This window comes from Trichechus manatus, unplaced genomic scaffold (genome assembly GCF_000243295.1).
Source record: "Trichechus manatus latirostris isolate Lorelei unplaced genomic scaffold, TriManLat1.0 scaffold00088, whole genome shotgun sequence".
Classification (NCBI taxonomy): Eukaryota; Metazoa; Chordata; class Mammalia; order Sirenia; family Trichechidae; genus Trichechus; species Trichechus manatus.
Window position 1 is genome coordinate 8,011,865 of NW_004444024.1, and position 13,896 is coordinate 8,025,760.

At 39.9% G+C, this 13,896-nt stretch overlaps 1 protein-coding gene across 2 annotated transcripts in view; it reads right to left on the minus strand.

Moving 5' to 3' along the window:
• GAB2 (GRB2 associated binding protein 2) overlaps positions 1 to 13,896 on the minus strand; it is a 58,417-nt gene that overhangs the window by 19,146 nt on the left and 25,375 nt on the right. For both annotated transcript variants that reach the window (XM_023736597.1, XM_004382004.2), the window contains exon 3: positions 3,850 to 4,093. In XM_023736597.1, the coding sequence (XP_023592365.1) occupies positions 3,850 to 4,093 (244 nt within the window). The remainder of the gene's footprint in view (positions 1 to 3,849; positions 4,094 to 13,896) is intronic.

The window sequence follows — 13,896 nt, forward strand, 5'->3', positions numbered from 1 at the left end:
GAAGAATGGGAATTCCAGAACACTTAATTATGCTCATGTGGAACCTGTACATAGACCAAGAGGCAGTCGTTCGAACAGAATAAGGGGATACTGTATGGTTTAAAATCAAGAAAGGTATGCATCAGGGTTGCATCCTTTCACTATACTTATTCAATGTGTATGTGGAGCAATTAATCTGAGAAGATAAGACTATATGAAGAAGAATGTGGCATCAGGACTGGTGGAAGACTCATTAACAGATGATACAACCTTGCTTGCTGAAAGTGAAGAGGACTTGAAGCACTTACTGATGAAGATCAAAGACTACAGCCTTCAGTACAGATTACATCTCAACATAAATAAACAAAAATTCTTACAACTGGACCAATAAGCAACATCATGATAAATGGAGAAAGACTGATATTGCCTAGGATTTCATTTTACTTGGATCCACAATCAGTGCCCATGCAGGCAGCAGTCAGGAAATCAGATGACATAGTACACTGGGCAAAACCACTGCAAAAGACCTCTTTAAAGTGTTGAAAAGCAAAGATGTCACTTTGAGGACTAAGGTATGCCTGACCTAAAGCATGATATTTTCAATTGCCTCATATAAATGCTTAAGCTGGACAATGAATAAGGAAGACCGAAGAAGAACTGATGCCTCTGAATTATGGTGTTGGTGAAGAATATTGAATATACCATGGATTTCCAGGAGAACAAACAAGTCTGTCTTGGAAGAAATACAGCCAGATTACTCTTCGGAAGCCAGGATGGCAAGACTTCGTCTCACATACTTTGAACATGTTATCAGGAGGGTATAGTCCCTGGAGAAGGACATCATGCTTGGTAGAGGGTCAGTGAAAAAACAGAGACCCTCGCTGAGAAAGATTGACACAGTGGCTGCTACAATGGGCTCAAACATAACAAGGATTGTGAGGATGGCACAGGACCAGGCAGTGTTTCGTTCTGTTGTACAAAGGGTCGCTATCAGTCAGGATCAACTCAATGGCACCTAACAACAACAATGGATCAAATACAGTTTCCTCATGCATCTAGTAATTTCTCATTGTACATTGAACATTTTGGATGATATGCTGTAGGAACTTCATGTAAACTGAATCTCACCCACTGTGAGTCACTTCTTTCAAGAGTCATATCTCTTCTGGTTTTTGTCTGCTTTTTGGTTGCTCTTTAGTGTCTTCAAATAGTTGGTTGTTTTTAATATTTTGTCTAGATTTTATAATTGTTATTACAGGTAGTTTAGCATGATACAAGCTACTCCACTACTACGAGAAACCATATAGCCTCTCTGGACTGAAGAAAGTGTCCTTCATACATTCCAACCCCCCTTTCAAATTTTGCAAACACTGTTTGAACTTATTTTCTCTGAAAATTCTCCCTGCAATCCTGCTCCCACACCCACACAAGTGAAAACAAAGACACAGAGAAAAACAGCAGCTTGGCCAAGGCCCCACAATAAAGCTGCTTCCTCAGCTGGAAATAAGTTCTATTTCCTCTGTTATTGATATCTCTTTACAACACAGATTTGTTTAAATATATTTTGCTGAAATATATATTATATACCTACTATGTGACCTGGGTCTTGTCTTCAAAGAGCTTCTAGTCTCATGAGAGCAGTACATATTAATATAAAAACCCACAGCATGAGGCAGAATGTTCTAAGTGCTGTAAGAGATAACCGAAAACTACTACGGGAACTCAGAGAAGAAATTAATTCCAGCTAGGAAGATTAACAAAGGCTTTACAGAGGAGGTGGGGGAAAAGAAAGTGGGTCCTAACTGCTGATTCAAGCAGAAACATTTATATATTTGTCCTCTGTTGCTTTAGCAGTATCATGGGAGTGGAGGTGATAGTGCTCGTTAATATTATATAAAGCCTTCTACTGAAAGTGTGATCTGCAGACAAGATACACTGGCATCATCTGGGAATTTATCAGAAACGTAGGATCTCAGGACCCACCCCAAGCCTACTGAATTAGAATTTGTATTCCAACAAGATCCTCCAATATTCAAACGCACATTAAAATTTGAGAGGCACTAATATAAAGCACTCCATCTTTCACTGGAGCTGTGATTTTTAAGACCCCACAGTCTACTGTCAGGCAATCACGCTTGTAGTAGAAGGGGATGGGGCAGAAGAACAACTGGTAATATATAATGAGCATCTACTGGATACTTTATATATATCTTGCCATTTAATGCTGATTAAGGAGTCTTTTGAATTCCTTATTTCCATTCTGCAAATAAGAAAACTGAAAGTCAAGGAGGTTAAGTAGCTGACTGAAGTATTCAGTAGATGCTTGGTACATATTACTCGGTGTTCTTCTTCTGCCCCATCCACTTCTACTATAAGTATGATTGCCTGAGAGTAGCATGGGGTCTTAAAATCATAGCTTTAGCGAAAGATGAAATATTTTACGTTAGTGCCTCTCAAATTTTGATGTGCATATGACTACTTGAGGATCTTGTTGAAATACAAATTCTGATACAAATACAGAGAAGGTGTCAGAACCTGAATTTGAATTCATATCTGAGTGACTCCAAACTTATACCACATTGCCTATCTCTTGTCTGTCAGAAGAATCAGGTACTATTTACAGTTCTGCCACTAACTAGTTCAGTGATCTTGGACAATTCATTCTACCTTTTTAGAACTGAATTCTTTACGTATAAGTTGATGGAGGTTGAATTAGTGAAAGTTCACAAATGAATCATACTCTCTCAGAAGAATGGATATTTGGACCAACCTTTAGATTAAGTGTTGGGAACCTTATGTGACAGTAAATGACTCAGAAAAACAGAACTAGCAATAGCGTAAAGAGTACAGGACCAGAAATGAGATGCCCTGAATTCTAGTCCTACCTCTGTCATTTATTAGTCGTGAGGCTCAGCTTCTTAATCTATAAAATGAAGATAAAGTATCTACACTGCTATTTCTTAGTGTGTTTGTTTCAAGTGAGATTATGTATGAAAAAGTGTTCTGTAAAGTGATATATTAATACAGCCGTTTCTCTAGCTACCTTAATTTTCATAACACGAATTATATATTTCTAAAGTAATTAATAAATGAAAATGATTTGTAATCTGCTGGCCATGGTAGCAATTGGGAACTATCTCTGGCAAAGCCATCATCTCTGTACTTTTATTTATCCCAACAATGGGAATAAAGATAAAAACATTTACAGACTCTATACCTGTGAGAGTGCTGGTGGTGTCAGAAACACAAAGACCATTATTTAGAGTGGGGTGTCCTTGCTCTAGAACATTCTTTAATGATGGAAATGTTTTTATATCTATGTTGTCCAATATGGTAGCCACTAGTCATGTGTGGCTACTGAGCACTTGAAAAGTGACTAGTGCAACTGAGGAACTGAATTTTAAATTTTATTTTAGTTAATTAAAATTTAAATATCCACATGTGGACAGTGCTACCATATCAAACAGCACAGCTCTAGAGTAAAAGTGAGATGTGGATTTGTTCCACAACATTAAGGATTTACAGCTATATTCTTTAGACCAGCAATTATTTTAATTTTTTTTTTTACAACTCTGAAGCTTTAGCTCTTAATGCCTTTTTTTCCCAAATCAAACAGAAAATTTTATAGCATGATTTTTTTCTTAATAAGGGGAGGTTTTTCTGGAACCCAATTATTACCTTATAGCAACACAGACAATGACAATAAAATGTGAAGGTTATATAAGCAAAAAAAAAGTTTTGTTATATATAAGTGTTTGTTCACCTAAAAAGATATACTTCCTCATCTTTAAGATTAAAAACCCAAAACTAGAAGGTACTGGGCCCTGTGAGTGGTCACTCAACCAATTACTGCCCAAGCCAGTCTCCTACCTTGCATTTTCTGCTCTCCGGCTTATGCACTGATGCAAGTAGAGATACTCCTGAGGTGCACTGGTGGACAAGGTGGGCTGGATGTTGTTTGACACAGGGGGCTCAAATGTGAACAAGGTTGGCTGGCTGGAGTGCGAAGGGGCTGAGGATTTTCGTTCTCGGAGAAGGTGCTGATTGGAGCTGCTGAGCTCAGCTGGGGAAGAGCGGGGGCCGTGACTTGCTGAGGAAATGTTTCTCAGGGAGTCTGTGAAAAGGAGAAAGAGCTCTGTGAATGAAAAGGAAAGAAAGGTGTCCCTATCCCAAAGTGGGATGTCAAAAGAAAGATAAGGAAAAAAAAAGTTACGAGCTGAGGGGCATGAATCCAGCTGCAGCATTCTCCCCATCTCACGCACTTGCTCCCTTTCTGCTCTCTGACAGAGGAAGGCTGTGGCCTCCTAGTTGTCTTGGTTCAAGAAGAGATGCTCTGTTCTTCTTGGACTGTTCCTAGAGTAGCCTGGGGGCCATGCTCTACCATGACCTGGGCAGTATCTACCCCCTTCCAGGAGACATCACTACCTTTGATGCAGGAGTGTGACATCAACCAAGACCAGCCTTTAGAGCCATGAGTATCACTGCCTTCCTCTTCTTTAGTGGTTCCTGCTCTCATCACCTTGCTGTAACTGGAAAGGTCTCTTCCCTAAAAGCAAAGGCAGGCTTTGGTAAATGAGACTTTGCTTACTGAAGGTTCATTAATTGAGACCTTGGACTGTGCCCTATTGTAGTAGTGATAAAAAACACAAATATAATTGGAACTGTCCCTTAAGACTGGTCCCCAGCTCCTCCTGCCTGCCCTTCCAAGTCCTCTGAGGAAAGCTATGTTTCCCACTCCCCAAATACTCACTACTCTCTGTCTATTGGTCTTTTTTCTCTCTTAACTCATATCTTAAACTCTCATCTATTATGTTAGAAAGGAAATGAGGTATTAAAGACAGATAACAGCTTAAGAATGCTACACCCCAAGTCAAGGTATTATGTGTTTGCCTGGTACTCTAAGCTTAGTCCAAATTCCTTAGCATAACATACAAGGCTTTTCACAGTCTAACCTATTTCCTGCTTTTCTCCTCTCATACAGAAGGCATATGGAAGCATCATCAGTCCCTGAACACAACAGCCTCTTTTATTCTTTGTTTTGGCTCATGCTGTTCCTTCTGCCTGGATTTCACTTCTACTCTGTTGGCAAAATCACATGCAGACTCTGAGACCCTACAAGGATATCATACTCTCTCTGAAACCTTCTTGGACTCAGTCCTTCTTCTGGGTGCCAACAGCACTTGGCCCATGCTTCCTTTATATCCACTGTCATTCTGCTTCCTTGCCTAGCCCATGGGTTTCTGAGAACAGTGACTGTGATGTCATTAACTCCGCAGTCCCAGTATTTACCTAAGCAAAGGCCAGGTACATAGAAGGTTCTTGGTCCTTGTTTGCAGAATAAGCAAAAAAAAATTGATTCAGCACTGTCACTTCCAACAATGAAACTTCTTGTTCAAAAGAAATAAAGATTTAAAGATGTAATTTCAGGCAATGTGATAGCTGCTGGGGGATAAGGTTTTGGTGGTGATGACTGACGGTGGCTTTCCAGGATTACTCAAATCACTTCAGAGACAACATAGTTCTCTTTCTACTCCCTGTTTTCTGACTTATTTCAGGCTCTACCCTTCTCAGTGCACTAGGCAGGATGACCAGCTAATCAATGCTCCACAATATTAGTTACCCTCCAGTGTTTTCTGATGCTGGGCAGAGCGAACTTCTGCCAGTGTACAATAGAAAAAGCCAACAGGCCCCTGGGGAAAACTGTTCCTTTGACAGCTGTATTGACCTCCGAAATGAATTCCCATTAAAGGTCTCAGAATGAACTGGATGTTTGTTAACAGAATCAATGCCTTCATCACTCCATTAGATTTGCAAGATGAACTCTCTAATAATAGAGGAGACAAGGTTTATGCTAGGGCACGGGAGTAGCCACAGCACCAAGAAATGAATACAAACTGCTGCCTGAGGAGAAGACACTGGGAAGGTGCAAAGAGAAAGCGTCTGGTTAGATTTTACCTTCTCTAGTCTCTTTCTGTACTCCTCTTTCTCTGCTCATCCATTCTATGGGGCATTCTTCAGGGTTCCACTGCTGTCGAGTTGATTCCGACTCATGGCAACCCTAAAGGACAGAGTAGAACTGCCCCATAGGGTTTCCAAGGCTGTAAATCTTTACTGAAGCTGACTGTCACATCTTTCTCCTGCGGAGCGGCTGGTGGGTTCGAACTACCGACCCTTCAGTTAACAGCTGAGTGCTTTAAGCACTGCACCACCAGGGCTCCTGGTTCCACCCCAGGTCATCCTGAAGTCTCACTCTCACTTGAGACTCTCCTGGGGTAATCCTGTCTACTCCCATAGTTTCAATTACCACCTATGTGATGACAACTCTCAAATCTTAATCTCCAGCTCAGTTCTCTCTCCTGGGCTCCCAGTCATATATCCCTCTGCCTGCTAGGCATCTCAATTCAGATGTCCTACAGGCAGTTTAAGCTCACTATCTAAATTACACTCCCCATCTTCCTCCTGTGTACCCTATATCTCAGTGAAGTACATCAACATCACCATCCAATCAGTTGTCCAAGCCACAAACTTAGGCATCATCTATGACTCTTCCCTGTTTCTTAATGATCATGTCATGTCATTATGTCATGAACACTCTTCAATGGCTCCCTATTATCCAGTAGATGACTTAAAATCTCTCTCTCTTCTTAAAATAATTTTCCTATTTATTTCTTCAACCTTGTTTCTCACCATTAATTCCTTGTGTTTCAAATGGAATTCCAGAAAATGTATCATTCTGTATATTAGGCTGTAAGCTTAATGAGGGCAGGGGTTCTGTCTCTTTTGTAATGGTTTTGTCCCTAGCTTAAAGCTTAGTATGTGACACAGATTAGATATTCAATAAATATGTAGTGACTAAATACATGAAGTACGCAGCATAATAATTCACTGCCCTCTCAATAACGTTCACTGGCTCCTCACTGCTTTCAGTATAAAGTCCAGTTCCTCAGTATGACAAGAAAGTCCCTTTTGTTTCAATCTATTTAATCCTGCTTCGTCACCCAATACATCTTTCATGTTCCCTATGTTGAATGCTTGGGCTATGGGTATGTATAAAAGAGGAGTGACCCATGAGAAGCTCTGGGCTCTCTGCCAAGAGCTCAGGCTGTGGAATCAAATCTGTGACCCAGTCTATTTATTTGCAGACCTGGAGGAAGTCCCCTCACTTCCCTGAATCTCGGTTTCCTATTTCCAAACATCATAGGATGGGTATAAGGAAGAAATGCATAAAGAGTCTAGAAAACCTTGAACATAGTAGGTACTCAAAATGTGCCTAGGCACATTGTAGATATTCAATACATATTTGGTACATAGTAGTCCTGACACATAGTAGGTATTCGATATATATTCGTTGAATGAATATACTGGAAGGATAAAAGAAATTTCCATGGCGCAAAACTCCAAATATTTCTGTTTCTCATGGTCAAAATCAGAGAGGTTTCATGGCTTGTTAAGACTACGAAGTAGAGGTTAGGATGAGCTGGGCTCACCGGCAACAGAAACTTGGAATCCCATTCTACCAGCATAAAGCCATGCCCATAAAACCAGCCAGCTCCATCTAATGGTCTTCAGCCTTAGGAAAGTTCTTTTAAAAGCTGTTTTGGCAGTAAATCTTGTTAAAATCCCACTTCGGCTTGCAACTTTAAAGATCTCTGCTTGAATTATGTGATTATTCCTTGGTGCCATAAAGCCTAAAACTTCAAACAAAGTTTTCTTGCTTATCACAGGAAAAATAATTACAAAGTTGAATTCAGAGACCAGTCTTCTGGAATAAGATGTTTCCATTTTAGATTCTGAAAGCAGCGTACCCCTGCCACCCCTTGTCCTTGTCACCACTTCCTTTTCCTTTCTGATGAGCAGCCTGTGCCCCAGTGAGATGAAGTTCTGGGGAGGCCTTATGGCACTTGCCTCATCAACAGGAGGCAGGAGCTTTGGTCACCTGGGTTTGGTGCTGGTCCCTTTAGATGCAATTGCCTTTGGTAAGCGGAATCTGTTTAATATCTACATTCCAGACAGGGCTGATTCCTAGGCCCGGTGTTGCTGGGATTCAAGCCTCCATCATTATGTACTGCTGTACCCTAAAATCAAAGTTTTAAAAAATATTTCCAAATATTTCAAAGAACAGAAGCTACAAGGTATGGTTGATGCATGTAACAGAGAAGATGCATTGGGCTAGCAGTCAAGAGATTTGACTCCATTTGTAGATCTGTCTTTTGCTTGCTATTTGACCTGGAGCAAATCACTTAGCTTTTGTGTGCCTCAGTTTCCTCATCTCTAAAAAGGGACTATTACTACTTGCTCTGCTTATCAGAGAGAATTAAAACACAGAAACAACAAAAACTTGTACATGAATGTCTATAGCAGCATTATTTATAATAGCCAAAAAGTGGAAACAACCTAAATTTCTACCAACTGATCAATAAACAAACAAAATGTGGCATATCCTTACAATAGAGTATTATTCAGCAATAAAAACAATGAAGTTCGGATATATACTACAACACGGGTGAACCTTGAAAACGTTATGCTAAGTGAAAGAAGCCAGTCACAAAAGGACACATTTTGTATGATTCCATTTATATGAAATATTCAGAATTGACAAATCTATAGAGACAGGAAGTAGATTAGTGGTTGTCTAAGGGATGGGAAGAGAGAGGAATAGTGAGTTATAACTAATGACTATGGGGTTTATTTTTGGGATGATAAAAATGTTCTTGAATTAGCAAGTGGTGATTTTGCAAAACTTTGTGAATATACTAAAAACCACTGGATTGTACACTTTGAAAGGCTGAATTTTGTGATATATGAATTATATCTCAGTAAAACTGTTTAAAAGAAAGATATATACACAAGCCCTTTGCAAAGTATGACATGTTAAATACATACAAGAGATTAGCAGTAGTTCAACTAAATATATCTTATCTTTTAGTTTTTTATTTCCCTTGTGAAGAGAAAATTGAACACTTGGTAAATACAAAGTCCTATACTAGAGCATATTGGATTAAGGGGCATTCTCCTCTTCCTACAGTCAGTTCCCTCTATCTCCTTTTCACCCTTTTCCAACCTCACTGTTCAGGGTTTCACCCCATAATCACAGCAAGGCAGTGTGAGTTTCAGAAGAAAAAACAGTGGCAAGAACACAGGGTTTGGAGTCAGAACACTCAAGTGGGTTGAAATTCTACCTCCCAGTGAGTGGACCTCATGCACATGACAGGAGTCAAGAAATTAGGATCCAGTCAAGAGCTGTGAGATAGTGGGCAGGTCTCTCTCTGAGCTTCAGTTCCATACCTATAAGGCTGGGAGAATAATCCCCAGTCTGCCTATCTCACTGGACTGTTCTAAGAGTTGAAAGTGATTATGGGTGTAATCACAAATCTTCACACACAAAACAGAACATTAATAGGACTTATTTTTATAGCTGGGGTACCTCTTGAGGGAAGGAAAGGATGGTAAAAATAAAGGAAAACATCCAAAAAATGTGTAGCTGGACAATTTTCAGTACTAGGCAGTAAGGCTGTTGAAATGATATGCCTTGGATCATTACAAAGGCCAGCTGGTACAGCAAGAAGAAAAAGGAGGTTTCCAGACTACACGTCTAGACTAAAGATAATGCCAGCAAATGTCTGAGTCAATTTGTTTTCTTTTAAACAGGGTTTTATTTTTTCCTCTTCTTCCTGGCTTCTTTTTAGGGCCCTACGAAATCACTCCCCTTCCTTTCCACAATCACCCTTGGGAAGCCTGCCCAGCATATAAACACTCCTCCCACCTCCTTGCAAAACCCTAGAACAGGAAAGCGCTGAAGGATTTCAGCAGAGAAGCCCAGTCCAGCCCAGCCATCAACTGGCTAGTGATAACAGGAGCAGGAAAGGGGAGGTTGGCAGGAATTTCTGGAAAAGATGACTGCCCAAATAATGACTCGTGCCTTTATCTCAATGCCCTTTTTATCTTAATCCCCCCTCCTCAAATAGCCCTACTCTCAAGCCTCAGTGGGTCTCAGAACCACTAGGCTTTAACAGGTAAAGTGGTAGACCAACGGACATGTTGGAGCCCAGGCTGGATTTAAAGCCTGGTTCTGCTACCTCCTAGCTCTGTGGCCTTGGACATGTTACATAAACCTTTTTGATCCTCACTTGTTAAACATGGATAACACATACCTTGTAGGGTTGCAGTGAGGATAGATATAATTTTATATAAAGCCATTTAACATAATACCCAGCCATTCTTATTGCTCCCGGAGTACACACTGAGCTTGTTGAAACCTTGAGATTGGCCAAGAGGTATGAGTTGCTCTCCAAGCTACAGCGGATGCTAGGAGGGTAATTGTTGTCACAGATTTAGTCACAACTGTCCTTGTAGAGCTGTCTATGTGGGGAATGACTGAGAAGGAAAAGGACAACACTGACTATAATAATTACAATTGCTATTTACTAAGCATCTACTATATTTTTCTAGTCTACCCTGTGGGGTAGATATTATCACCTCCATTTTTTGAGAGGGATGAAGAAACTGAAGCTCAGAGAAGCTAATACCATACTCTAGGGTCATACAACTAGGAAGTATGAGGGCCTAGATCTGAAACAAATCTCAATGTCTTCAAAGCCCATTCTTTTTCACCTATATAGAGAAAAAAGTTCCCACAAGATCACAACGAGATGAATGATGTTAGCCTATGGGAGGCAGTCAAAGACGAGAATGAGGGTCTAGGCCTAGCTCTGCTGCCAACTGGTTGAGTGACCTTGGGCAAGCCATTTGATCTTTCTTGGCCACATTTTCTCTATTTATAAAAAGGAAGAACTTGGCTTGTACCAGAGATACACATCAAAGTCATCTGTGAAAAACTTAAAAAAAAAAAAAATACAGATAGTTGGCCCTACCTTACCCCTAATGAATGATATTTACACAGATGTGTAGATTAAGACCCACTGATTTGGTCTTAACATTCTCAGGTTCTTAATTCAGGGGCTGAGGTAGAAGTTAGGGTTTACTTGAAAATCAAGGGCAAAGCAGACTCTAGAAAGCCAAATAAAAGAACAAATTCTTCAAAAAAGCTTTATTTGTATCATCAAAATCATTAATTGAAAACTATCTATGTTCTCACTAGATTCTAACATCATTTGTCCATAAGCCAATTCCAAAGAAACAATATGTAACAGAAAGAGCCCTGACTTGGGTTCAGAAATATGGGAGTCCAGATTCTGAAACTATTTTACTACAGAGCCTTGGCTAAAACTTTTAATCTCTCTGCATCTCATTTTCCACACTGGTAAATGCCAAAGAGAACACTCACCTTACAGGATTCTTATGAGGATTTGAAGAAAATACAGGTAAACAGCAATTATTAAATACAGGTAGTCCCCAATTTAGAACATATTCGAGTTATAACAAACCACACTTATGACCATCCTTTATTTTTTTGTACATCTTATCATTAGTAATACGTTGCAGCACATCATTTGCTGTTACCATTCTCTGATGTTCACTCACAGATTTTGAATTTTATGATCTACTATTCAAAACACTGCTGGATTTATAAAGATACTGATAATAAAAGGCAATAATCATGAAAACTAAAAAAAAAAAAAAAGAGGTATTCGACTTACGTCAGAAATGACTTAACGACAAAGTCGTCAGAACAAAAGCTCATTGTAAGTCGAGGACTACTTGTACTAAATAAATGGCTGCTGGTTTATCATTTGTTCATTCCATTGTTTATTCCTAGAAGTGGAATGGTGGGGAGAAGATGACTGATGAAAGAATTCTGAATACAGAATGGTATAGGATTCTAAGGGGTGAGTGATTCCCTGTAGAAAGCTATTAAAAAACAAGGATCAGATGAGTAGAACATTCTAAAAATAAAATTGCATTGATAGGAGCAGAGGGCAAGATTGGATCAATAGCTCCATGTCATTTAAACTTATAATTAAGCCTGAAATTATTTAAGAAGGAATATCTTCCAAATCCTCTGGTACATATCATTAGTAGGATTTATTCATAAACTTAAGGCAAAAAAAAAAAGAGTCCAAAAAAAACACAAAAATAGCTCCACCCTACACAATAACTCACATAATGTGACAAATGGAAGGGACCTTGAAGTCCAAATTCTCTTTCAAAATGCGCAGCCCCCAACATCTCATTTGCAATTGGCGAAACTGTGGCCCAGAAAAGACTACTTGTCCAAGGTCACACAGTGAGTCAGAAGTGAATCCTGGTACCAGAATTCAGATCTTCTAGTCAGGGGTCCTTCCGCTGTACCAAAAGAAAGATGTATCCATGTGAATGAAGATGTATTCTCATTATATAATGTGTTTGGGAGGCAAATCAAGTCATGAGATCTGATCACCAGGACACTTGCTGAGTGGACTGGTTACTTTGTTGTGAGTATATGTTACTCACATTTGCATTGTAAGTAAACATTTGCTGCATCAAACCACTAAAGGCTAGTATAAATAATTTCCCAAGTTAAAAAATATGAGTGTCCTAGTGTTTACAAGAACTATAAAGCAGAGGAAGAAAAAAGGAGAGACAGGCAGTAACATGAGACCCCATGAGACCTTTCTGGGGCTATAATTCCCCCACTCCCTTCCTAAGCAAGAATCTGAGAAAAAACACCATCTCAGAGTTTGGGAGAGTCAAGCCAGAACATCCTGACCTTGATGCGTATGATCTCTTGGTATACTTTAGCAGAAATCGATTCTGTGAAGGGCACCAAGGAAAGAGAGCAAATGGCTGTAGCTGAGAGGCATGTCACAGTCCCTGGTCACACATCCTTACATAACCTTCTTTGCCCTGGGGCATCTCATTTTAGAGATGGGAAATGAAAGCCCAGAGTAAATGCCTTGCCTTCCATAAGGCCTCTAGTTAGAATTAATCATCACTTCCTCTAAGCCTTTTATAGTACTTAATTTTGCCATTTATTTTAATTGGGAATTCACAAATCTGTCATATAAAACTAGACTGTTAGAAGTCAGGATATAGGCCATCTCCATCCATTTCTCTGATGGTGTTGAACACAATGTTCTGTGCCTAGGAAACGTCAGAATTAGAAGAAAGTGTTCAATAAACACAATCCGATGTGATGGATCACTTTTATATGGCCTCTCTCGCCATGGTCTTGTAATTCCCACCCAAGTGATTGAGTGGGACTATGAAAATAAGGTAACTGTGGCCCATCAAGGGGATTAGTCAGCTTCACCATTCTGCTAGGCTTAAAATGAGCTATCCCAGAGGTGGTAGGAGAGGATCTCACCACTGCCAAGAAAAGCCAGGAGTGGAGTGTGTCGTTTGGACCTAGGATCCCAGCACTGCGAAGCTGCTAGAACCAGGAGAGAGAGAGAGAGAACTGTAACATTGAGATGTGAGAAGTGGGGGGAGAATCAGCAGACTGGCAGGAGATGGCCGGCCCACAGAGGGAGAAAGTTGAGCACCTTCGGACAGCAGGCTTGCTGGCAGAGTAGGGTGCCTTGGGGTACTTATCAGTAGAGCTAAAAGAGCTTTGTAACACTTGCTTGAACAGGGCAAAGGTCAAGAGATCAGAGAGAGGCATGCCTACAGGCATGGCTGAAAAGAGGTTGTCCTGATGGAGGAACTGTATCCTGAGCATTCCTGAACCTGAATTGTAACCTGTTACTTCCCTAATAAACCCCATAATCATGAGTATTGTCTATGTGGCCATTGCAATGATTTATTGAACTCAGCAGAGAAGTGGAGAGTGCCATGGGAGGAGACTGGTATAAACTTAGAAAAATAGGGGTAAATATTAAGGTAACCACAAAGGAAACTAACAATCCTACAAGTCAAAATAAAAAACTAGAAAAATACAAAGACTCAGCAAACACAAAATCAACAACAATGAAAAAGATGAAAAGAAAATACATAAAGAAAAACGACTCAGCACAGAAAATTAAGTGGAACAAAGAAACC